Source organism: Muscardinus avellanarius (genome assembly GCF_963383645.1).
Source record: "Muscardinus avellanarius genome assembly, chromosome: 15".
NCBI classification, from domain to species: domain Eukaryota; kingdom Metazoa; phylum Chordata; class Mammalia; order Rodentia; family Gliridae; genus Muscardinus; species Muscardinus avellanarius.
In genome coordinates this window covers 60,565,104-60,590,232 of record NC_137801.1, presented here as the reverse complement: position 1 = coordinate 60,590,232, position 25,129 = coordinate 60,565,104, and the positions used below count along the sequence as shown (strand labels likewise).

Here is a 25,129-nt window from a genome sequence, read left to right as displayed (position 1 = left end):
GCAGCCTTCTGTTTATGAACCAGCTTTGAGGCCCTCAGTGTTCATTCCTAGATGTTTCTGTTCGAAGGAAAATTAGGGATATTAGATTACAAGTGTGGATTTGGAAAGTCGTAGACTTTGAATCTTAGAACTTTAATATTATAATGTACTTAGGCCCTGTTAGGAGTGGTGTGCATGCCTATAGAATCCCAGTGGTTGGGAGGCTGAGACAGGGGAGGATGGCACATTCTAGACCAGCCTCAGCAGCTTAGGCCCTCAGCAACTTAGGGGCATCCTGTTTCAAAATAAAAAGAAGTGGGGGTGGAGCTCTGAGGTAGAATGACCCTGGGTTCTATCTCTAGTACCCCCCCCCCAAAAAAAAAAAGAGAGTACTACTTGGGCCCCAGTTGCAAAACTATAAATTACTGCATTGGATAAGCTCCATCGCAGGGGGTGCAGCCAGGGGAAAAGGAGTGACTAGCTTGTTGGGTGCTTACCTCAAGTCATTCACTTTTTGCAAACCAAGAACCCCTAATCCTCCCAGCTGCTTGTCAGATCACATTGGGGGTGGGGCTGTTAGATGCTTTCTTTGGGGGATGAAGGCAGCATTGTCTTTATGATCGGCTGACCAGTTGCTAGCTGTTTTCCCTTTTCTTCCTCTCCTTCCTGTTGGTTTCTTCATGGGGCTGCAAGCCAGAAAGGCCCCTAACATCGTGCTCTCCAGATTTGGGGTGGGCAGACTTGTTACACCTCATTAAAGGACCTTGCCAGCATCCTCAGGCGAGAGAGAGAGAGAGAGAGAGAGAGAGAGAGAGAGAGAGAGAGAGAGAGAGAGAGAGAGAGAGAGGAGAGAGAGAGAGCGCCCTAAAACGCGCACGCCATACATAGGCGCATGCGCTCACACCCTTAGCTGGGTATGTCTGACAGTCAAGCGTCTGCGTACCACAGGTGAGGAAAAGATTCTGAGAGGTTAAGGATCTTGCCCGAGGCCACAGAGCGTGATTTGTTATTTTTAACCCAGGTCCTTGACTTCGCGGCTCACCTCTGGGGAAGGAAAGCACACGTCCTCAGGTCACAAGGCCTCAGTTTTTCTGAATAAAAATAGGGCTGTATGTATAGTTTGATTTCTCTTACTATTAACAGTGAATTTGGAACTCTCAGAATTCTGTAAATACCCCAGAACTACGAGGTGTCATTTCTTCCTTGCACTCCTACTCAGCTCTGTGGAGTGGGCCCCACGCCTATTAAAGTGACCCTTTCTAAGCCAGGCGTGGTGGCGCTCGCTTGTAATCCCTGCGCTTGGGAGGCAGAGACAGGAGGATCGCGCAGGTTTGAAGCCAGCCGCACTGGCTTAAGAGACCCTGTTTCCAAAAAAAAAAAAAAATAGGTCTGGGAGTGTAGCCCGGAGGTAGAAGGGTTTCCAGGAACCCCAGTACCACCAAAATAAAATTTTTAAAAGTGGCCCTTTTCATGCTGAGATAGAAACCGCACAGGTACTTGTTTTTTATTTATTTATTTATTTATTTATTTATTTATTTATTGTGTGGGTCTGGGGATAGAACCCAAGGGCATTCAACCTCTGACTACACCCCCAGCCCTAGTTTTTATTCTTTATTTTGTTTTATTATTATTATTATTTGTGTGTGTGTGTGTGTGTGTGTGTGTGTGTGTGTGTGTGTGTGTATGGTACTGAGGGTAGAACCCAGGGGCTTTTCTAACTCTGGGATATACTCCCAGACCTATTTTTTTTTTTTTTTTTTTACTTTATTTGGAAACAGGGTCTCACTAAGTTTGCTGAGAGCCTCACTAAGTAGCTGAGGCTGGCTTCGAACCTGTGAGATCCTTCTGTCTCAGCCTCCCTAGCGATGGGATTGCAAGCATGCACCACCATGCCCGGCTTTTTTATTCTTTATTTTGAAAAAGGGTCTCACTAAGTTGCAGAGGGTCTTACTATGTAGCTGAGGCTGTCTGCAAACCAGTGAACAGGTGGTGCATGCTTGTAATCCCAGCATTTGGGAGGCTGAGACAGGAGGATCACAGTTCTTGGACAGCCTCAGCTACTACTTAGTGAGGCCCTTTGCAACTCAGTGAGACCCTGTTTAAAATAAAAAATAAAAACTTGAGGGTGTAGCTCAGAGGTAGAAAGCCCCTGGGTTCTATCCCCATACCGCAAAATAAATAAATAAATAGCAAGCTCCCTTACCCCTCTTGGACTTTTTGTTTGTGGCACTGGGGGATTGAACCCAGGAGTGGTCTACCTCCAAGCTACACCTCTAGCCCTTTTTATTTTTTATTTTGAAACAGGAACTTGCTAGGTTGCTGGATCTTTCTGAGTTGCTAAGCCTGGCCTAAAACCTGCGATCTTCCTGTCTTAGCCTCCCAAGTACTGGAATTAAGGCGTGCACCACCATGCCAGGCTTCTTTTACCTCTGGTGGAAAGCAAGCGAGAGCAGAGTGGCCCAAAGCATCCTGTTCCCGGGACCTGTGTTGTTGCCCAGCTGTGTAGAGGGTCCGGGAAAGGTGCTTCTCAAAGTTGCACAGGGCTCTGCCAGGGAGATGCAGTAAGATGAGACCCCTGACTCAGTAAGGTCTGAGATTCTGCGTTTTAAACAAATGGCCTGGCAGTGCTGCTGCTGCTGCTGCTGTCTGTGCGCTTATCCAGTGTTATGATGTTTTTTTTTCTTCACTGTCCAGACTTAATCCTTGGCATTAGGAATTCATTTGTTGAAGTTCATTAGACAAGAAAGGCGGTGCTTATTCAGTGAGAGATGTTACCAAGCGCATGCCCTCTCTCCCATCCGTGTAGGACTTGAAGCTTTGAAGCGAAGCTTGATTTTTACTTATTTTTATTTATTGTGGTACTGGGGATCCTGGAAGCTCTTCTACCTCCAGGCTACACTACCAGACCTAATTTTACATTTTTTTTTTTTTTAAATTTGGAAACAGGGTCTCCTAAGCCAGCGCGCGTGGCTGGCTTCGAACCTGCGCGATCCTCCTGTCTCCGCCTCCCAAGCGCGGGGATTACAAGCGTGCGCCACCACGCCCGGCGCTAAGCGAAGTTTGATTTTTAGATGGGAATGAGCAGGAAGAGTTTTTTCCCTTATGGCTTACAAAAAATTCTTGGTGAATGCCAGGAAGCCAAAGTAATCCCTCACTTAGATGTGTGATGTCCCCAAACTGTGTGTGCAGTGCCTTTTAACAGGCAACTGGCATCAGTCACTTAAGGAAAGCCTGCTGCCCCGGGAAGCATGCAAGCTCAGCCCTAGAAGAAATCACAGGAAGTAATTAAACAGAGAAGGTCAGAGAAAGAGGAAGTGGTTGTGTTGTTTCTGATGCGAATAGCATTGTTGTTACTGGGGATCAAGATGATGGTGTTTAAGTCTCCCGGAATGTGGGTGCTTGGGGATTCGATTGTATTTAAATTATGGCCCTTTCAGTTTATTCTCTCAGACAGCAATCTAGTTAGGAAATGAATTGCTTTTAGGTCTTATCAGGAATCCCCACGTGCCTAAGCAGAAGTCTTAAGTGAGAGTTGCTTATATCCTGGCAAATTGCTCTTAAACGGAATGAATGTCAAGACTATTAGAGGTTAATTTTAGGTGTCTGGAATTCTCCCTAATTCTCCTGATTAAACACTTTAACATAATAGTTTCCTTAATTGGAATAATGATGGAATATTAGCATGCATATTAAACCATTTACCCAAATTTGAATAGGGTTAAAATGCAAATTATCCATCACTTGTCAGTGCTTACTCTTTAGAGATAATTCCTGGGGAGAAACGGAGGAGAGTCTTGAATATGAATCGGAGTAGGGCCTTCGACTTGAAGCAGCGATTCTGGGAGAGCCAAGAATAGAGGACTGAAGTAAGGGAGAAACCCATTGTTCTCCCCCAAAAGAGTTACTAAAAATATGAAAACGTGTGATATCGATTACTTTGACGTGGAGGTGCATGCACTGGGACCCCTGGCTGTGTCTTCTTTAGCTTGTCGTATTTTTCTTTCAGAGGAACATGAATTGAGGTCCCGCCCCAGCATTTAGATACCTCAGTCTGCAAGTCTTGAGAACCACCCAGGGGTTCCCAAACAAGAGGCTGGGAGCCCCTATGCACTTGGTGTTGAATGTCAGCGGAATGTGCAGTGTCACCCATGTCTGTGTGTTGCCCTCTCAACGTATGTAGCTGTATGAATGAATAATAAAATATGACCTCATTAAAATGCTGCTAAATTCACTGCATGTTTGTCATAATTTTTCTCAATCCATAGTCATTAAGAAATATCATTATAACTACTGGGGTGAGGACTGGCCCCTGTTTTATTCCTTTGAGGTTTTATACGTAAAACATTGAGAATTAGCCTTCATACGCTAGAGCAGATTGGGAGGAAGGTCTGCAGGGAAGCAGAGAACAAGTTTAGGTAGAAGTGGAGTTGAAGAGCCGGGCGTGGTGGCGCATGCTTGTAATCCCAGCATTTGGGAGGCAGAGACCAGAGGACAGCGGTTCGCAGACAGCCTCAGCTACTTAGCAAGGCCCTTGGCAGGTCAGTGACGCCCTGTTTCAAAAAGAAGAAAGACTAAAAAAATGGGGCTGGGGTGTAGCTCGGAACACACACACACACACACACACACACACACACACACACACACAAAGTGGAGTTGAAAAGGTACGTAGGTTGAAAGCTTGCCTGCCTTCTGCTTTCTACCTCTGATCTACATCCCCAGCCCTGTTTTATTTTTTATTATTTTTTTGTGTGGTACTGGGGAAGGAATCCTGAGCTATACTCCCAGCCCTGATTTTTATTCTTTATTTTGAAACAGGGTCTCACTGAGTTGCAAAAGGCCTCACTAAGTAGCTGAGGCTGTCTGTGAACCACGATCCTCCTGTCTCAGCCTCCCAAATGCTGGGATTACATGCATGGACCATTATACCCAGCTCCTGTTTTACTTTGAAATGGAGTCTCACTAAGTTGCAGAGGGTATTACAAGTTTGTTGAGGCTGGCCATGAACCTGTGATCCTCTGTTCAGCCTCCCAAGACTGGGGATCACAGACAGGCCTGTGTCACTGCACCTTGTTTGAGTCTGTATTTTAGACCTAGAGACTAAGTATAAAGTTAAGTCTTCATATTAGAGGAATTGTTAGGGGAGTGAATCTCAGTCTCCCTGCTCTAAACCCTTCTCACACTCTTACAGTCAGTATTTATCTGAATATCTGTTCTGTGCAGTGCATGACTCCATAGTAGGAGAGAGGATACAACCAACACTGCAGTCTCTTGAATGGATCCCAGGTAGCAGAGAAGCTACGTGCCCAGTTGAGATGTTCATTGGATTCTGGCATTCTAGGAAACTTAGTTCCCAACCCTCTTTTTGACTAACCTGCAGTGTGGCTTTGGGGCACAGTGGTGAGCATCCCTAGACTCCCCTTTTCTCATCTCAAAAATAAAGCAGGTGAATAATAAAATATTGAAGGGGCCTAGTGTGGTGGCGCACGCTTGTAATCTCAGCATTTGGGCTGAGACAGGAGGATCGCGGTTCATGGACAGCCTCAGCTACTTGGTGAGGCCTTTCGCAACTCAGTGAGACCCCGTTTCAAAAGAATAAAAACTAGGGCTGTGGGTGGAGCTCAGAGGTAGAATGCTCCTGGGTTCTATCCTCAGCACTGCAAGTAATAATAATAATAATAATAATGATGATGATGATGATGATGATGAAGGACTCTTTCCGTTGTAAATATTGCAAGGAGATTTTACATTACAGAAATACAAACTTTTATTCATATTTTTAAATAGAGGGAAATGTGGGGTGTGGTGGCATATGCCTGTAATCCCAATACTTGGACGCTGAGACAGGAAGATTTCAGGTTCAAGGCCAACTTCAGCAACTTAGCTAGATCCCTGTTTCAAAATTTAAAAAAAAATCGAGTGTGGTGGTACCTGTCTATAATCCTAATTCTTGGGAGGCTGAGACAGGAGCATTGCAGATTCTAGGATAGCCTCAGCAGGTAGTGAGACTCTTATCAACTTAGTGAAACCCTATTTTTTTTTGTGTGTGTGTGTGTGTGGTACTGGAGATGGAACCCAGAGGCTTTCTACCTCTGGGCTATACCCCCAGACCTATTTTGTATTTTATTTCAAAACAGGGTCTCACTAAGTTGCTGAGAGCCTCACTAAGTAGCTGAGGCTGGCTTCGAACCTGTGCGATCCACCTGTCTCAGCCTCCCAAGTACTGGGATTACAAACATGCACCACCATACCTGGCCAAAACCCTATTTTAATAGGGCTGGGGCATAACTCAAAGGCAGAATGCCCGTAGGTTCAATCTCCAGCACCACACATACCTCAGAATTTAAAAATTAAAAAAAAAAAAAAAGAAAAAAGCTGAGCATGATGGACCAGCCTTGTAATTCCAGTACCTGGGAGCCTGGATAGAAGAAACTCAGGTTTGAAGCCAGCCTCAGCAACTGAGTTAGACCCTCTTTCTAAATAAGAAAATATATAAAATAGGGCTAGGTGTGTAGCTAAGAGGTAGAATGTGGCTGGGATCAACCCCCAATAGCAACAACAAAAAATATTAGAAATTAAAGAAAAATAGGGCTGGGGGGGGGTAGAGCTCAGAGATAGAAGGCTCCTGGGTTTAATCTGGGAGGGAAGGAGAAATTAACATTTTTTAATTATACCAGATAGGGGAAAGTTCACTCTCCACATAGTGGGTCTTGAGTTTTAGAGGACTCGGAAAAGTATGATGGTGGCATTTGTGGGAGGAGCAGGCTGGACGAGATGAGGAAGAGGCGTCTGGTGTCTGAGTTTCCTCCTTAGGCAGCAGCACCTGTTGCCCCGTTTATGCCGGGTTGGTAATAGTTAACTCTTTGTTACTGTGACCAACATACCTGACAGGCACAATGTAGAGAAGGAAAGGTTTGTTTTCGCTCTTGGTTTCAAGGCTCAGTCCATGGTTGACTGACTCCAAGGCAAAAGCCAGGTGACATCAAGGAGCAAGGCCAGGTGGCAGCCGAGGCAGAGGCACGAACGCAGGGCCCTGGGAACTGGGAAGAGCCCTCAAATCCTTGGCCCGGGACCCTCTCAATTTTGACCCTGGGACCCCTCTCAACCTTGACCCTGGGACCCTCTCAACCTTGCTGCACTGGGGACCTGCTTTCAACACGAGGTGATTGTGTGTGTGTGTGTGTGTGTGTGTGTGATTCAATATCCAAAGCTGACAAAGTAGGTGTTTGGACTTTTGTTCTTTAAGTAGTACAGATTTTTTTTTTTTTTTTTTTTTTTGTGGTACTGGGGGCGGAACCCAGGGGCTTTCTACCTCTGGGCTATACTCCCAGACCTATATATTTTATATATATATTTTATTTGGAAACAGGGTCTCACTAAGTTGCTGAGAGCCTCACTAAGTAGCTGAGGCTGGCTTGAAACCTGTGCGATCCTCCTGTCTCAGCCTCCCAAGCGCGGGGATTACAAGCGTGCGCCACCACACCCGGCTTCAGAGCTAAATTTTAAGTCTTTGAAATAGAGGATGAAGTGATAAATTGGTCACATCAAACTAGTTAATGGGGCAAAACCTTTTGCTTCCTTCTCCTTCCTTTCTTCCGTCCTTCCCTCCACCTTTCCTTTTTTCTTTTTTTCTTTCTTCTTTCTTGTTCTGGGGAGTTGACCCAGGGACATTCTACCTCTGAGCTACACCCCCAGCCCTTTTTACTTTTTTAAATTTTGAAACAGGGTCTCTCTAAGTTGCCAAGACTAGCCTTGACCCTGAGAGCCTCCTGTCTCAGCCTCCCAAGTACTGAGATTACAAGCTTTTGCCACCATACCTGCCTCTCTCTGGGAAGGTTGCCATTATGTTAATTGGAGGGTGGTCAAAGAGGCCGTGATATTCAGTAAAAATTAACCAATTTGCTTTGTAGATCAGATAGATGTACAGGTTAGAAATAGCCCAAGTGTGGACTTCTGGTTTTGTCTGTCTGAAGTTTGTAGCCCATTCATCACATTTTAGAACTGGAGAGAAAGGAGTGTGTGTGTGTGTGTGTGTGTGTGTGTGTGTGTTACTAGGGATTGAACCCAGGGGCATTCTAACTCCAAGCTACAACCCCAACCCTGTTTTACTTTTTTTTTTTTTTTTTTTTTTTGGTGGTACTGGGGATGGAACCCTGGCTACACTCCCAGACCTATTTTATATTTTATTTAGAAACAGGGTCTCTTAAACCAGCGAGGCTGGCTTTGAACCTGCACAATCCTGTCTTTGCCTCCCAAGCGCAGGGATTATAAGCATGCACCACCACATCTGGCCTGTTGTACTTTTTATTTTGAAACAGGATCTCGCTATGTTACTACATGCTGCCGGCCTCGAACCTGTGATCCTTCTATCTCAGCCTCCCAAGTAATTACAGGTGTGCACCACTATGCCAGTCTGTAAAATGTTTACATTTCTTAATAAGAATTAAAGTTTGTATTTTGTAATTGTTCAAACGTGAAATCTCCTGAAATTTGTACAGACCAGAGAGATTAGGTGATTCAGTAGCCCAGCGTAGCACAGCTAGTGGGTGGTTGGGGCTGGGTCACCAAAATGTCATTTGACCTTAGTTCCAGGCCTGTTTTGGGTGCTATATTATACATTCATGACCTTCACTAACCCTGAGTTGTTAAACCCTGAGGAGACAGGAAATAGTACGTGGGGATTCAGTCAATTCAAATCGACACAGCCCTGTAGATATTGAAAGACTCACACTGCTAGCCATGGCCACAGCCTGTACGAGCGTGAGACGGCTGCCTGCATGGCTCAGCTGCAGACGCAGGGGGGTCCTAAGGCGTGACTTCCCTGTGTTGCCTTTTAGGTACAGGTACTTTGGAGTGGAGCAGGGAAGGGCCTCCCGCCTGCCATCCTGGGAGAGGAAAAATTGAGTTCTTAGCTGAACAGCTGCAGTACAAGTTCCCAGGCGTTTGCACCTGGGCACCATAACAAAAGTAGACATGCCCGGTGATGGTTCTTCCTCCCCAGCTCCTGCGCCTTCTGCCCCCCCCTTGTTTGCTGTTGATGTTAGCTCTCAAGGCCGTGTAGCCACAGACAGCAGGAAGTATTATTTGGTTGTGTACGGCTCCTGGGGGTGGGGGCAGGTAGATGCCAGGATGGGAGAACTCCATGCCCTTTTTAGTCAACAGTTGCTGTTATAAAAAAAAAAGGAAGGGAGAAGTTGATCTGCTGATCACGTAGGACAATTTTTATGGTAGCTTTTACTCTGTGTTTTTTTAAGGATGCTGCTCCTTACGGTAACTCCAGGTGAAGTCACGATTGTCCCTGTACTGAATCACTCAGCTAGTAAGTGGCATGGACAGGGCCCCATAAGAGCTGGGTGTGGTGGCACACACAAGTATCCCAGCTCCTGGGAGGCAGGAAGATCTCCAGTTGGAGGCCAGCATGAGTAACATAGTGAGAACCTGTCTTTCAAAACAAACCAAACAACAGGCATATAAAAACGTAAGCTTAAGGAAGAGTGGATGTTCCTGAACCAAGACACACTATCTCCGAGAGTCTGAGGTCCAACGGGTGGCCTGGGACTGTGCACCTGCTCCATCATGGTGGACTTGACCCATCTCCCATCCTGCTTTGGTGTGTGTATTGGGGGTGGGTATTGAGGATTGAACCCAGGGTACTCTACTGCTGAGCTACCACTAGCCCTTTTAATTTAATTTGTGTGTGTGTGTGTGTGTGTGTGTGTGTGTGTGTGTGTATGTGGCACTGGGGATTGAACCCAGTGGCATTCTACCTTCAAGCTACACCCCAGCCCTAGTTTTTATTTTGAAGTAGAGTCTTGCTAGGTTGAAGAGAGGTGAGGATATATTTGCTGAGCCTGTCTTTGAACCTGTAATTCTCCTGTCTCAGCCTCCCAAGTACTGGGATTACTGGCGTGTACCAGCATGCCCAGCTACACCCTTCTATTCTTAACCCTTAACTTTTCTCATCTGTAGACCAGGTGAATTAGAATCTCACCCCCACCCTCCCGTTGTCCTGAGTCAATATTTAAAAAATCCAGGAAAGCCGGGCGTGGTGGCGCACACTTGTAATCCCAGCATTTGGGAGGTTGAGACTGGAGGATCGCGGTTTGCGGACAGTCTACTTAGTGAGGCCCTCTGCAACTCAGTGAGACCTGGTTTCAAAATAAAGAATAAAAGCCGGGCGTGGTGGCGCACACTTGTAATCCCCGCGCTTAGGAGGCTGAGACAGGAGGATCGCACAGGTTCGAAGCCAGCCTCAGCTACTGAGTGAGGCTCTCAGCAACTTAGTGAGACCCTGTTTCCAAATAAAATAGAAAATAGGTCTGGGAGTGTAGCCAGGAGGTAGAAAGCCTCTGGGTTCCACCCTCAGTACCACCAAAAAAAATTTCTTTTTTTTTTTTTAAAGAATAAAAAAAATAGGGCAGGGGGTGTAGCTCGGAGGTCGAATGCCCCTGGGTTCCACCCCCAGGCCCGCAAAATAAAAAATAAAAATAAAAATCCTGGAGATTCCCGTGTGCCTTAGACTGATGAGGGCTTAAAAGGGGGCAACGCTCAACCAATTCCAGGTTGCAGCCCGCCTAGACAGTATCGACTGGTGGCATTTGCACCATTTAAAGGATCCTGTTGGTTCTCCAGCACCTATTAGTTGAAGCTGATCCGGGTTATCTGTCAGTACCAGATGATATTTAAAGGTGACAGACATCTGTGTTTGTGAGCCTGAGTGTCGTGAGAGGCGCCCCTCTGGCCCTTTGTTTTTTTCTTTTCTCATTTTAAGTTAGGTTACCTCCCTGGGAGACTGTACCAATTGGTGTTACACGTGAAGTGAGTTCACAAGGCAGTGAAAAGTACGTTCTAACTGTTGATCCACAAGGTCTTTTGTGTGTGTGTGTGTGTGTGTGTGGTTCTGGGGGTGGAACCCAGGGGCTTTTCTACCTCTGGGCTATACTCCCAGACCTATTTTTTATATTTTGTTTGGAAACAGGATCTCATTAAATTGCTGAGAGCCTGACTAAGTAGCTGAGGCTGGCTTCGAAACTGTGATCCTCCTGTCTCATCCTCCCAAGTGTGGGGATTACAAGTGTGTGCCACCACGCCCGTCTCAAGGTCTTTTTTTAAATTAAAAAAAAAAAATCCTAAGCACACGGAAATAATCACCTACAGCTGTCCAAAATTACAACTGTTTTCTTATTTTATTTTATTTTTTTAAGATTTGGCTTAAACTTTAAAAGCCCTATTAATATTTTTGAGAAGTTTTCTTTGGTGATGTAGCACAGATGCCTTTAGGATCTGAATTTGGTCGTTTTAACCATAATGGGATTTAAAGTATGGGGCTATTTTTTTTTGTTGTTGTTTTGTTTTTCTTTTATTTGGGGGGAGGAGAGAAGTACAATGGGGCCTATAATTTAGGCTTATAATTTAATAGTACTAGAATTTAAGGTGGTTTTTTTTTTTTTTTTTTGCAGGTCTGGGGATGGAACCCAGGGGCATTTGACCTCCAAGCTACACCCCCCTACCCTATGTTTTTTTTTTTTTTATTCATTATTTTGAAACAGGGTCTCACTAAGTTGCGGAGGGCCTCACTAAGTAGCCGAGGTTCTCCGTGAACTGTGATCCTCTGGTCTCAGCCTCCCAAATGCTGGGATTATAAGCGTGCGCCACCACACCCGGCTTAGAATTTAATTTTTTGACAAATCTTTGTTAACATAGAAACTGTATTTGCTTGAGTTTAAGGAAAGCAGAACTGCAGAATCATACTTTTACCTAGAAATGAAAGTAATATTGACTTAAAACAGATGTCTCTTAGAAAAACTGAGGCCAAGATTTAAGAGTGTAGCTTGTCACCGACAGTTGGGGCACTGTGTGCCGAGTGTGGGAACGGCCCCCACACTCTTGTAATATTGCAGGAAATGGGAGGGGCACACTTACAAACAAGACTGTCTTCTTACACAGTAGTGTGTGTGATGTGCTTGATGCTATTAAGTATACACATAAAAATGGTTAAAATTGAGCTGGACACAGTGGTGGACACCTGTTATCCCAGCTATTTGTGAGGCTGGTTAGGAGGAGCACAGATTCGAAGCCAGCCTGTAGTGACACCCTGTCTCAAAAGGGCTAAGTATGTAGCTTAGTGGTACAGATTTGCCTAGCATGCCCAAGGTCCTGTGATCAATTGAAATACCACTAAAGAGTTAAAATGGGAAATTTTGTGACGTATATATTACCACCATTTTAATTTTAAGCTGAGTATGGTGGTGCATGCCTGTAATCTCAGTACTTGGGAGGCTGAGACAGGAAGATCGCAGGTTCAAAACCAGCCGTAGCAATTTAGCAAGACTCTCGGTAATCTCTGGAGGCCCTCTTTCAAAAGCAAAAAATATATTTAAAAAGCCGGGGTGTAGCTTGCAAATATAATAATGCTTTGGGTGTAATCCCCCAGTACCACAAAAAAGAAATGAATTTTAAAAAATTTTCTTTTAAAAGGACAAGTTGAGCTGGGCATGGTGGTTCACGCTTGTAATCCTAGTACTTGGGAGGCTGAGACAGGAGGATCGCAGTTTGCCCCCAGCCTCAGCTCCTTAGTGAGGCCCTTTGCAACTCAATGAGACGCTGTTTCAAAATAAAGAATAAAAAATAGGGCTGGGGGTGTGTTTGGAGGCAGAGCCTGGGTTTCATCCCCAGTACCGCAAAAAAAAAAAAAGAAAAGAAAAGGGAAAAGGACAAGTTGACCAGAGACTTGATAGACACTCAGAAATTCTTCTTTACCGCAGAAAGGCATCTTGAGCGCAGTAGTTGTAGCCTGTGTTCCTCAGAGTCTCTCATTTATACCCAGTTTACAGATATCCAGCTCCCCATCCAGCCCTGCCTGGGCCCCTGTGCTACCCTCTTCTGCCCCTGCCCTGCAACTTTTTTTCACAAAAGTTTCAGGCAGATGAATAAATTTTGCCAGTAGCGCTGGGCGTGCTAACGCCCAGTTGTAATCCCAGCATTTGGGAGGCGGAGACCGGAGGATCCCAGTTCATGTACAGCCTCGGCTACTAAGTGAAGTCCTTTGCAACTCAGAGAGACCTTGTTTCAAAATAAAGAATAAGGCCGGTCCCAGTACTTGGGAGGCTGAGACAGGAGGATCGCGCAGGTTCGAAGCCAGCCTCAGCTACTTAGGCTCTCAGCAACTTAGTGAGACCCTGTTTCCAAATAAAATACAAAATAGGTCTGGGAGTGTAGCCCAAAGGTAGAAAGCCCTGCGTTCCATCCCCAGCACCACCACAAAAAAATAAAAAAATTAAAAATAGGGCTGGGGTGCAGCCCGGAGGTAGAATGCCCCTGGGTTTCACCCCCAGTACCACGCACGCACAGTCACAAAATTTGCCATTAGTGTGAAAGTTGCTCATCTCCCTAAAGTTTCTACGGGCCTTGCCCTGGTGACTCGTGCCTGTTATCACAGTACTTTGAGAGCCTGAGACAGGAGGATTGCAGTTTCCAGGACAGCCGTGGCACCTTTAGGCAGCCCCTCAGCAACTTACCAAGATCCTGTTTTAAAATAAATGTTGGGAGCCGGGCGCGGTGGCGCACGCCTGTAATCCCCGAGCTTGGGAGGTGGAGACAGGAGGATCACGCAGGTTCGAAGCCAGCCTCATCTGGTTTAAGAGACCCTGTTTCCAAATTTAAAAAATATATAAAATAGGTCTGGGAGTGTAACCCGGAGGTAGAAGAACTTCCAGGAATTTCAGTAGCACAAAATAAATAAATAAAAATAAATGAATGAATGAATGAATGAATGAATGTTGGGAGCCAGGCGTGGTGGCGCACGCTTGTAATCCTCGCATTTGGGAGGTGGAGACAGGAGGATCGCTCAGGTTCGAAGCCAGCCTCATCTGGTTTAAGAGACCCTGTTTCCAAATAAAATATAAAATAGATCTGGGAGTGTAGCCTGGAGGTAGAAGGCCCCTGGGTTCCATCCTCAGTACCACAAAAAAAAATAATAATTTTTTTTTAAATGTGGGGGGCGTAGCTCAGAGGTAGAGTCCCCTGGGTTCAATTTCAAGCACTGGGGTGAGGGGGTGAGATCCCTGTGGCTCACCAGGCGTGTGTGTTTCTATCCTGATCTCTTTGACAGGGGCTGGACCTCGTGACAGGCTTGCAGTGGAGTGTGCAGCAGAGCAGAGCTAGGGATGTGGGTGGGGGTTCTAAGGCAGACCAGGGCTGAAGAGAGACCTGTCCAGGATAACAACTGGCAACACCATCGGCAAGCACTTTCCTTCCACAGAGCCCCCGTGGTTTGCAGGGGCAGGAAGAATGCTCACGTCCACATGGGCGTAGTGGTGCACACCTGTGGTCCCAGTGCTCGGGAGGCTGAGACAGGAGGATCACAGGTTTGAGGCTAGCCTTAGCAGTGCGGCAAGATCTTGATGTTTCTCTAGTTATTTTACTAGTGGCATGTTGGTGTAAGTTGGATCATTAGTGTTTCTGGGGTGGCATGCAACTAGAGCGGGTATATTAACAATTTATAGCGTGTGTGAGTTTTTCAATAAAATGACACAGTCTTACCAGTAAGTACTCATTTTTTTTTTTTTTTTTTTTTTTTTGCGGGGCTGGGGCTGGAACCTAAGGGCATTCGACCTCCGAACTACACCCCCTGCCCTATTTTTTATTCTTTATTTTGAAACTGGGTCTCACTGAGTTGCCGAGGGCCTCACTAAGTAGCTGAGGCTGTCCGCAAACCGCGATCCTCCGGTCAGCCTCCCGGATGCTGGGATTACAAGCGTGCGCCACCACACCCAGCTAAGTACTTATTCTTGACTGTTGAAAACTTATATTCATTCATAAACTGTTTATAGACCTGGCACTTTCTGGTCTGAGGAATACCTTAGGTCACCACATTTAACACTTGGCAGTCTGTGTCCAGTGGAACAAACAAATGTGCTGACCCACCCGATGAATTCTGGGGCCGGGGTGCTTGTGAGGGGTCAGGAAGTGTTTACAAATTCACACCCGGGATGGCCCTTCAGTATCTGCATGGACATGTTTTGGATAAGGACCCAGCTCCCACATTCACGGTGACCTGGCTACGCAGGTCTGTTGTCAGCAAATCCTTCTGTGGAGCCGGGCGTGGTGGCGCACACTTGTAATCCCAGGATTCGGGAGGCTGAGACAGGAGGATCGCCGTTTGAGGACAGCCTCAGCTACTTAGTGAGGCCCTTTGCAACTCAGTGAGACCCTGTTTCAAAATAAGAATAAAAAATAGGGAGCTGGGGGTGTGGCTCAGAGGTAGAATGCACCTGAGTTCCATCCCCAGGACCGCCAAAAAAAATTAATAAATAAAAAGGAAAATAGGGCTGAGGGTGTAGCTCTGAGGCAGAATGCCCCTGGGTCCACTCTCCAGTACCGCAAAAAAAGAAAAGAAAAAAGTCCTTCCATGGAAGCACAGAGTTTTGCCAGCCTGTGTCCGGTCATGGACAGGTGCAGTTACATCTCCACATAACGTGGGAGCCCAGAACTGAGATGTGCGTCCAGAGCTGTGGCCTTGTAGTCATGGTGGGTATTTTATTTCCCTCTCTGCAGTCTAGGGTAGCTTTGGGGCCATGCGCAGGGTCCAGGCGCCAGACCGTTGGCATGAAAAATGCATGCATATGTTGGTCACCATCAGCCTCTGGGGGTCTTTGAAAAGCAAACACCTTGACCTTTAAAGTGGGGGTGAGCAGACTGGGCGTGGTGGTACACACTGGTAATCCCAGTATTTAGGACGCTGAGACAGGAGGATCACAGGTCAGCAATATAGCAGGATCCTGTTTCTAAATAAAACATAAAAAATGGGCCATGGGTACAGCTTGGAGGTAGAACGCCTTTGGTTTCAATTCAGATACTACCAGGGTAGGTGGGCACAAAGAAAGCCCTCCTGGTGCCCAGGTGGCCATTTGCTGGTTCTTGGTGTCCTGGGCAGGGATGGGGAAGGAAGTACCTCCTTCTGCAAGGATCTGTCCACTCGTAGGTGAAGGACCGTCTTTTGTATTCCCTGGGTGGTATTCTTTGGTTGGGGTGAAAATGAACAAGATGCTTATAGCACCAATATCATTTCTTGAAGCTGCTCCTGGACCACCTGCTCATAGAGTCAGTGCTCAGGGAGATTTGTTAGAAACAGATGCCAGCGGCCCACCCAGACCTCCAGGATCGGCTCCTCTGAGTGTGGGGCCCAGGGAATCTGTGTTTTTGAAATGATTCCCCGGGTGGCTCCTGTGCCTACAAGCCAGAGTTTGGGATCCACTTGCTAAATAATAATTCCATCCTTGATGTTCATTTTCTTACATTTCTAACTCCCGAGTTCTCAGGAGTCTTACAGGCCACCTTTGTGCCTTACTCCAGCCACCCAGTGCTTTTAATAGTTCCTGAGCATGTGTTTACACAATCTGCATTTTATGAAGTCCATAAAGACATATTTACCCAACAAGTCACCGGGTGCTCCAAAGGTCAGCATTCCTAGATTTGTACCAAAGGCACTGAACTCCAAGTCAATTAACGCTAAGATAGGAGCCAATTACGGCGAGGAAGTGAGCTGTTCGGGCCAACATTCCATCTGTCACTTTTGTCCCGTTTGTAGCTTAGTTTTTACAAGTCCCTTCAAGCCGGCTAGTTCCCAGCTCACGCACGGGTGGCCCGTTACAGCGTGCAGGTAAAGCTGCCATTCGTCACGTCATCGTGTGGGAGTGCAGTTTAAAAGCATGTAATTTAAGTAACTATTTAATGATGCCTTGCTGGGCCTTTTGCAACTGACCGAATTGCTGCCCTTCCTGCTAGCAGCAGGGACATCGTCAGGACCTCAGGGGGGAAGGAGGAGACCCCGTCGGCCCCGGTGCTGCTTCAGAGCGTGCTGACGGATTCGGTAGAGTGACGTGTGAGTGCTCAGCACAGCGCCTGGTCCATGCAAGGCAGACAATTATGAGAAAGGGAGCTGATGATTCGCACATAAAAGCTGAAGACTGAATGAGAGCCAGCCCCACAGGGTTAGCAGCTCAGGCGCCGGTGGGTTTTCCACAGTGGAGACACCAGAAACAAACAGCCTGAGGTCCTCCTGCGTGGGCCGGGCCCCCCCATTCAGCTCCCAGCTCTGCAGGCTGCAGACCCCCTCCCCAGAAGAAAAGGGTGCAGCAGGCTCTGTCCATTTTCACCTGGGCTCTGTCTTGCCTCTTTGAACTGAACTTTTTTTTTTTTTTTTTTGGTACTGGAGATGAAACCCAGGGGCATTCTACCTCCGAGCTACAACTCCAGCCCTATTTTATTCTTTAACTGGAAACAGGGTCTTGCTAGGTTGCTGAGAGCCTAAGTTGCTGAGGCTGGCTTTGATCCTATGGTCCTCCTGTCTCAGCCTCCCAAGCATTGGGATTACAGCCTTGCACCAGCACGCCTGGCTAAGGGGACTGAGATACTGGATACAAACATTGGAAGGGCCCTGGTTCTGGTTGGAGTAATCTGCTCTGAATTCAGACAAGGGTGAGGGGACAGAGAATTTCTGTGGGAATATAAGCTATGGTGTTATTATATCTGTAGCCTCTGAGGCAGGGGGCTGACTGCAGATCCAGCCTCTTGCGTTGCACATTCTCTCTCCAGACTCTTGTCTGTCCAACGGGACTAACACCTTGGGGCTTGTGAGGATTAAATTAGATGCAGCGCATCAAGGCACCTGCTGCAGTCTGGCACATTCAAGGTGCCCAGTAAGGGCCAGGTGGATGTCATTGGCCCCTGGGAAATAGTATCAGCCAGTGCTTTGTTGAGAGAGGCCAAGGTGTAGACAGGGCAGGATCTTGTTCCTTTGATAAGCATCTTGAAAGGTGGACCCAGCCAGAGAGGAGAGGGGCTCAAGAGGAGCCACTTCTGGAGCTGAAAACAGACAGAGAAGGACCCTGGAAGCCGGGTGAATAGGTGTGGAGAACCACTTACCCGTTTGCTTCATTGAATTCCTGAGGTTCTCATGGACTGCGCAGGATGCCAGAGGTCGCCCGGACAAAGAAACAGGACCAGAGGAGGAAAGGGACAGGGCCGGAGGGGCGGGGACTGCATTTGGAGAGTTGCCATCCACACCCAGCCAGGTCAGAATCACTCTCAGGATATTTTTTTTTTCACTTTAGCTTTCTGGCTTTCTTGTCCAGGGCTAGATATTTTGCTGTCTTTTGTCCTGGGAGGTAAAATATAGCCCTCTCTCATGTTAATGGAGACTCTCCCTAGAGCCCAGGAAGCACTGTCCTTGAAATGGGGTTCTGGGGCGGTTACCTGTGCCCTGCCTTCCTGGCTGTTCACGCAGTGTGAGCAGAGTGTCTCCATAGGTAGAAAGGACAACATGATCCGGCCAGAGAGAGTTAAGTCCAGGGATCTTCTGATTTAAGCAAAGCTTACACCAAAATCTAGATTTGCAAAGCATATGAACAAGCATGTGGCACCACAGGCACCGAGCCTCAGCGGAAAGTGGCTTTAAAGCCAGGCGTGTTGGCGCATGCTTGTAATCCCAGTGCTTGGGAAGCTGAGACAGGAGGATCGCAGGTTCAAGATCAGCCTCTGCAACTCAGTGAGAATTTCAGCAACCTAGTGAGATTCTTTCAAATATAAAAATAAAGTAGGACTAGTGTAGCTTGGAGGTAGAATGTCCCTGGGTTCAATCCCCAGTAACACACACACACACACACACACACACACACACACACACACACACACGGTAAATAGAAAGGGCTCTGGGGGTATAGCTCAGATATAGAATGCCAGCTGGGTGTGGTAGTGCACGCCTGTCCTGGTACTAGGGGAGCTGAGACAGGAGGATCTCATGTTTACCGCCAGCCTCAGCAATTTTAGTGAGGTCCTCTACAACTTAGGCCCTATTTCAAAAATAAAAAATAAAATAGGGCTGAGGGTGTAGCTCAGAAGTAGAATGCCCCTAGGTTAAATCCCTAGCGCTTAGCCGGGTAATCCCAGCGTTTGGGAGGCTGAGACAGGAGGATCGTGGTTCCCGGCCAGCGTCAGCTACTACTTAGTGAGGGCCTTTGCAACTCAGTGAGACCCTGTTTCAAAATAAAGAATAAAAAAATAGGGTTGGGGATGTAGCTCAGAGGTAGAATGACTCTGGGTTCCATCCTCAGTTCGGCAAAAAGGAAGGAAGGAAGGAAGGAAGGAAGGAAGGAAGGAAGGAAGGAAGGAAGGCAGGCTTTAAATTGGCATCCTTCTCTTCCTTCCCTATTGCAGATGGAGAAGTTGCATCCTGCACACCTGTCCTGTCCTACCTGTGGCTCTGGTCTCTGTGGGCACAGCAGCAGAGTGCCTGTTTGCTAATGCATTTAGGGCTGAGGACAATTTAAATAGTCCTGAAGATTGTCATTGGATGGGTTTTCACTGCATGTGTTGTCTCCGAGTTCAGACATAAGTGTTAATCACCCCGTTCTCGCACTAGGGTGCACGCATGCATGTAGCTCAAGTGCCCGTGTAGAGGTTACTGTGACTTGGCTGTGTTTCTGTTGTTAGTTCACATTAGCTCTGAGGTTGGAGACTGTGTGTTGGGACTTTTAGCTGAATGCCCCATTGGAGAAAGAGACTAAACTTTCCATTGCCCCAAGTAGTGTCCAGGACTGGGGAGCAGAAGCCGCAGGGCAGGGAGCTCTGGTGAGGGGATCTTATCTCTAAGGAAGTGGCAGCTCCTTCTTGGGCCATTCGGGTGGAACAGGTTAGCTCTCAGTGAGGGGGTAGGAAAACGGGACGTTAACTGTTTCTGACCTCTGGGCAGCAGGGTGGGCTGATCTGCCAAGCAGAAAGTGGAATGTATGTTGCTGCCTGCTCCCTACTTCTCCCCAGAGGTAAAACGTCAGGCCCACTCAGACGTGGTGCACAAGGGTGTGATGGCCGGCTGCCCCCCACGCCCAGGTAGGCTTTGTCACTGCTTTGTTTTTTGTCACTTCTTAAAAGCTGGCTGCAGGCTGGGCGTGGTGGCGCACACTTGTAATCCCAGTACTTGGGAGGCTGAGACAGGAGGATGGAAGGTTCACAGCCAGCCTCAGCAACTTTGTTGAGGCCCTTTGCAACTTAGTGAGGCCCTTTGCAACTTAGTGAAAATGCTTCTGGGTTCAATGCACAGTACTACACAGAGACAGACAGATTGACAGACAGACAGATTGACAGACAGACGGACAGACAGACAGACATTGAGGCTGGGAGGACAAACCCCAGGCCCCGCGGTTAGGTCGGAGGATGCTCGGGTTGGCCCGGTTGTTTTCTTCTGGGTTCATCAGATGGATGCTGGGAAGGGGAGTTGCCCACTGCAGGAAGGTCAGCTTAGAGAATTCATTTCAATTACCAAGAGGGCCTGAAGGAGAGGGGGAACCGCTGTGGAGCAGGGCCCGTCCTCTCCAACAGGAGTGTTCTGGGTGGGAGGCGGAGGGCGGATGAGCCTGAGGACTTGTGGAGGAGCTCAGATGTAGCTGCTTAAATTAGTTCAAAGTGAGAAATGTAATTACTATACTTGCTCAAACCAAATGTCTGAACATTGTTATAAAATGAGGTGTAATCACAGAAAAGAAGATTGCAGTGCTACATCACTCCCACAAAATAGCCTTTGTGTTCTCAGGAGCCCCACCGTGCTGATTAATCTTCCGGGGGTGTTGACGCCCCATTAAGTTCAGGTGTGCACGCTGGACCTGGGGGGGAGTTTTCAGCCTGCGCCTCTGGACACTTATTCACGCTTACTAAGCAAGTGTGTGATGAGAAGAAAGGATAGGCATGGAGCATTTTAGCTAGGGATATTTGGGGTCAGAATGAAATAAGACTTGAGAGGGAAAACAAGATAATTTGTGGCCGCTGGCCCTTATTAACCGCGGTTTGAATGGCGAAGGCCATTCCAGTCGCCCCTTGAAATTGTCTTCCTCTATCAGCATTTTATGTCAACTCCCTAGTTGTCCGCAGCAAACTGGAAAGTGCTCTAAGAAGACCATTTGTTAGTCATGTGACCCAGGGCAGTTATGGGTACTCCAAGCTATAGCGTTCTCTTCTGAAAAATAGGTGGCGCACACCTGTAATCCGACTCAGTACGTGAGAGGCTGAGATCGGGTCGCAGGTTCGAGGACAACCTCAGCAACCTAGCAAGACTCTTAGCAACCTAGAGAGACTCTGTTTCAAAACAAAAAATAAGCCAGATGTGGTAGCGCACGCTTGTAATCCCCGCGCTGGGGAGGTGGAGACAGGAGGATCGTGCAGGTTCGAAACCAGCCGCGTTGGCTTAAGAGACCCTGTTTCCAAATAAAAATATAAAATAGGTCTGGGAGTGTAGCCCGGAGATAGAAGGGCTTCCAGGAACCCCAGTACCACCAATAAATAAATAAATAAATAAATAAATAAAAATAAAAATAAATTAAAAAATTTTAAAAAGGCTGGGGTATAGTTCAGAGGTACAGCCCCCCCCAGGCCTCGATCCCTATTAACACACCACACACACACACACACACACACACACACACACACACACACACAGGCTGATGTATATACAGTTAGTTACATAATGCCTGGCACATAAGCAAGCCCTGGTCCTGGTGAATGTTAGTTAGCAAGCTGCCGTTATGGTCATAATTATTGTTCCTAATCACATTTATATTATCATGTTTATAACATGTGTGCAACAGAAGAAATACATACCAACTGTAGCCATGACACAGAAGGGAAGTTAAAATGTCTGTTAGGGAGCGGGTGCCTAGAGCTGGGTTAGTCCCAGTGGGAACTCCCACCAGGGCTGGCTGGAGGGAGAGGTTTGCTTGGCAGAAGGGAAAGAAAGGGCCATCTGTCTGTGCTGGGGAGGGGCTCGGGATGTCTGCGCTGTGCCCGCATCTGTACGAAACGGGCATGTGGTTTTTATAGATCTACAGCTTGTGCCAGTTGTCTGTTAGGGTTCTCCCTGATCTTATGTCCTGCACTTCAGGGTTTTTGTGCTCCAACTCCCAGAGAACCCAAGTCTCTGGGCACAGTAGGGCTTAGTTCCTGGAGAGCAGAGTGGCTGCCTGTTTTACTCATTGCCGTGTTCAGTGCCTGGCATAAGAGAGACTCAGAAGTCCAAATGCAAGCTGGGCGTGGTGGCGCACACTTGTAATCCCAGCTTTGGGGAGGTTGAGACAGGAGAATCACAGTTCGCGGACAGCCTTGGCTACTTAGTGAAGCCCTTTGCAACTCAGTGAGACCCTGTTTCAAAATAAAGAACAAAAAAAATAGGAGCTGGACGTGGTGGCGTTTATAATCCCAGCATTTGGGAGGCTGAGACTGGAGGGCCACGGTTTGTGGACAGCCTCAGCTACTTAGCAAGGCCCTTCATGACTCAGTGAGACCCTATTTCAAAATGAAAAGGACAAAAAAAAGAATAGGACTGGGGATGTAGCTCGGAGGTACAATGCCCCTGGGTTCCATTCCCAGTACTGCAAAAAAGGGGGGGAGGGCTGGGAATATAGCTCAGAGGTAGAATGCCCCTGGGTTCTACCCCCCAGTACCCCCCAAAAAAGTATGAATGCATGTCTCCCCTAATTTACATGCGCTCCTCAACAAAACTCCAAGAGACTGTCGTTACTGAGACTTTCTAACCCTCCAATAAAGAAACTCGGTTTGATTATAGACAAGTAGGATAAACTTGTCTTTATACCCAGTTGTCATGCATTTCACTAATATATTGAATACATATGAATTAACTTTGTGAGTATATCTTATTATATGTTATTTGGAATTGGACCCACATGCATTTTACCTCCGGGCTACACCTCCAGCCCTGTTTTATTTTTATTTGGAAACAGGCTTTGCTAAAGTTGCTGAGAACCTCACTAAGTTTCTGGGGCTGGCCTCAAACTCGAACCAAGATCCTCCTATCTCAGCCCTCCAGGTACTGAGATTGTTGTCCTGCCCCACCGCCACGCCCGGCTCCATTCTGCCTTTCTAACCAGTTCTCCAGAGCTGCTCTTGCTGCTGCCCCTGGGACCACTTTCAGGCAGCCAGACTTTAATTTGTCTTTAGTAGTTCAAGGTTTTTCTTTGTATCCTAGGGTAGTCTTGCACATCTTATTCTAAATGTTGACTTTTCTATACCTAATCCTTTCTGGAAATAGTCGTTTCCTAAGGAGGGCTGCCTGGTTTCCACACACTTAATATTGTACTACCACGGTGTCTGCGTAGCCTGTCATGGAACTGGAACATTCCAGGGTTTACTGTAGACCTGGAGAGAAGTCTTCTGCTTTGCATTTGACTTTTGGCTTTGGGATATAAATTAAATATCATTAGGCCCAGTGTTGGCTAAAAGTAGATTACGCCAAAACATTGCTCCACAGGAGTATAAAACACCCCAGACATATTCATCGTTGTCTAATCCTTTTGGTTAATAAGTATATATAAAAGTATATATATGATATGATATTAAATACATATATACATATGTACATACATAAATATACATATGTAGATATACAAACATACATACACATATAGTATGTTTGTGTGTGTGTGTGTGTGTGTGTGTGTGTGTGTGTGGCATGTGGGATTGAACCCAAGGACATTCTACCTCTGAGCTGCACCCCCATCCCGATTTTATTTTATTTTTTTGTCTGAAACAGTATCTCATCAAGTAAGGGAAGGCTTTGCTAAGTTGCTGGGGCTGGTTGAGAACCTGTGATCCTCCTGTCTCGGCCTTTCAAGAAATGGGATTATAGGAGTGCACTATCATACCTAGATGATTAATATATATTAAAGCAAGTCTTGTGTAGTCTTAGCAAAATTAAGAATCTTTTTCTAAAGGCCTGCCTGGGTGGCACCTGGACCGGTGACTTCCTGAACCATCTGTATGTAGGTGACTGTCAGGTTGGTTTCCCCAGAACTCTAGATTTATGTCAGTAGCGCCCTATGGATGTCTAACAGGCATCTAAACTTATATGTCCAAAAGAGAACTTCCCATCCCTAGAACAGTCCACTCACTCAGCCTTCCCTTTTTTGGGGGGGGTACTGGAGATTGAACCCAGGGGCATCCGACCTGTGAGCTACACACCCAGCCCTTATTTATTTGTTTGTTTATTCATTCTTCATTCATTTATTTATTGCAGAACTAAGGCTTGAACCCAGGGGTATTCTACCTCCAAGCCACACCCCCAGTCCTTTTTTTTTTTTTTTTTTTTATTCTTTATTTTGAAACAGGGTCTAGGTTGTGGAGGGCCTCACTAAGTAGCCGAGGCTGGCCAAGAACCTGTGATCATCCTGTCTCGACCTCCCAAGAACTGGGATTACAAGTGTGTGCCACCACGCCCGGCTCCCTTTTTATTTTTTGAAACAGGGCCTTGCCAAGGCTCTAAGAATCTTGCCAAGTTGCTGAGGCTGGCTTCCAACCTGCAATCCTTCTGTCTCGGTCTCCTAAGTACGGGATACGCCGCCCGAGTACAGGTGTGTGCCGCTATACCCAGCTCCTTCCCTGGCTTGACAGTGGTGCCACCTGGGTGGGCCACAGCCCAGACCTCATGGACTCGTTGCGTCCCCTTTCCTGCACTGCCTGGCCACGTCTCACCCAGGCTGGCCTCCAACTTGGGGTCCTTCTGCCTCAGCCTCCTGAGTAGGTGGGGTTGCGAGCGTGCGCCTCCCCACTAGGCTTCATTTGTTTTTTACTCCTGCATTCCAGTTCCCAGAAAGTACCCAGATATAGTAGAATCTTAAGTATTTGTTGAATAAAGAAGTGACTTTATCTGGAACACAAGTAACAATAAAGTTCTACCTATAGTACTACTTATTCTGTTTTGACAAAAAGTAATGTAATAATGCAGTATTTATGAAGACTGTTTCATTGTACTGTGTCAGAGGGTGTCAGAAAGTAAGATTCTGGTACTGGCAAACCAGCCAGTACTCTTGGCCTTTTGGACGTGCCCAAGTTCTTATGAAACCTGCACCTTTAGAATTAGCTAAGAAGAATCCGCAGGTATGTGTATGTTTTACAATTCTGATTGCTTTACAATTTATAATCTATGAGTGGAATACCTATTAGCATGTAGTTAACTAAAATAGTGGCCAATCCCCGTCCTATCTTATTTTGTTTATCCGAAAATAGTCTTGCCAAGTTGCTGAGAGCCTCGCTAAATTCCCAAGGCTGGCTTTGAACCTGCTATCCTCCTGTCTCAGCCTCCCAAGTGCTGGTT

The 25,129-nt window shown here is 46.8% G+C and overlaps 1 protein-coding gene across 1 annotated transcript in view; it reads left to right on the top strand.

Annotated features, from left to right (window-relative positions):
* Positions 1–14,966: 14,966 nt before the first annotated feature.
* The window catches only part of SPRED2 (sprouty related EVH1 domain containing 2), a gene marked incomplete at both ends in the record, with an annotated part of 121,296 nt that continues 111,133 nt past the window's right edge, over positions 14,967–25,129 (top strand). Inside the window, 2 exons of the mRNA XM_080711378.1 lie at positions 14,967–15,043; positions 16,762–16,846. Coding sequence (XP_080567504.1) covers positions 14,967–15,043; positions 16,762–16,846 — 162 coding nt within the window. The remainder of the gene's footprint in view (positions 15,044–16,761; positions 16,847–25,129) is intronic.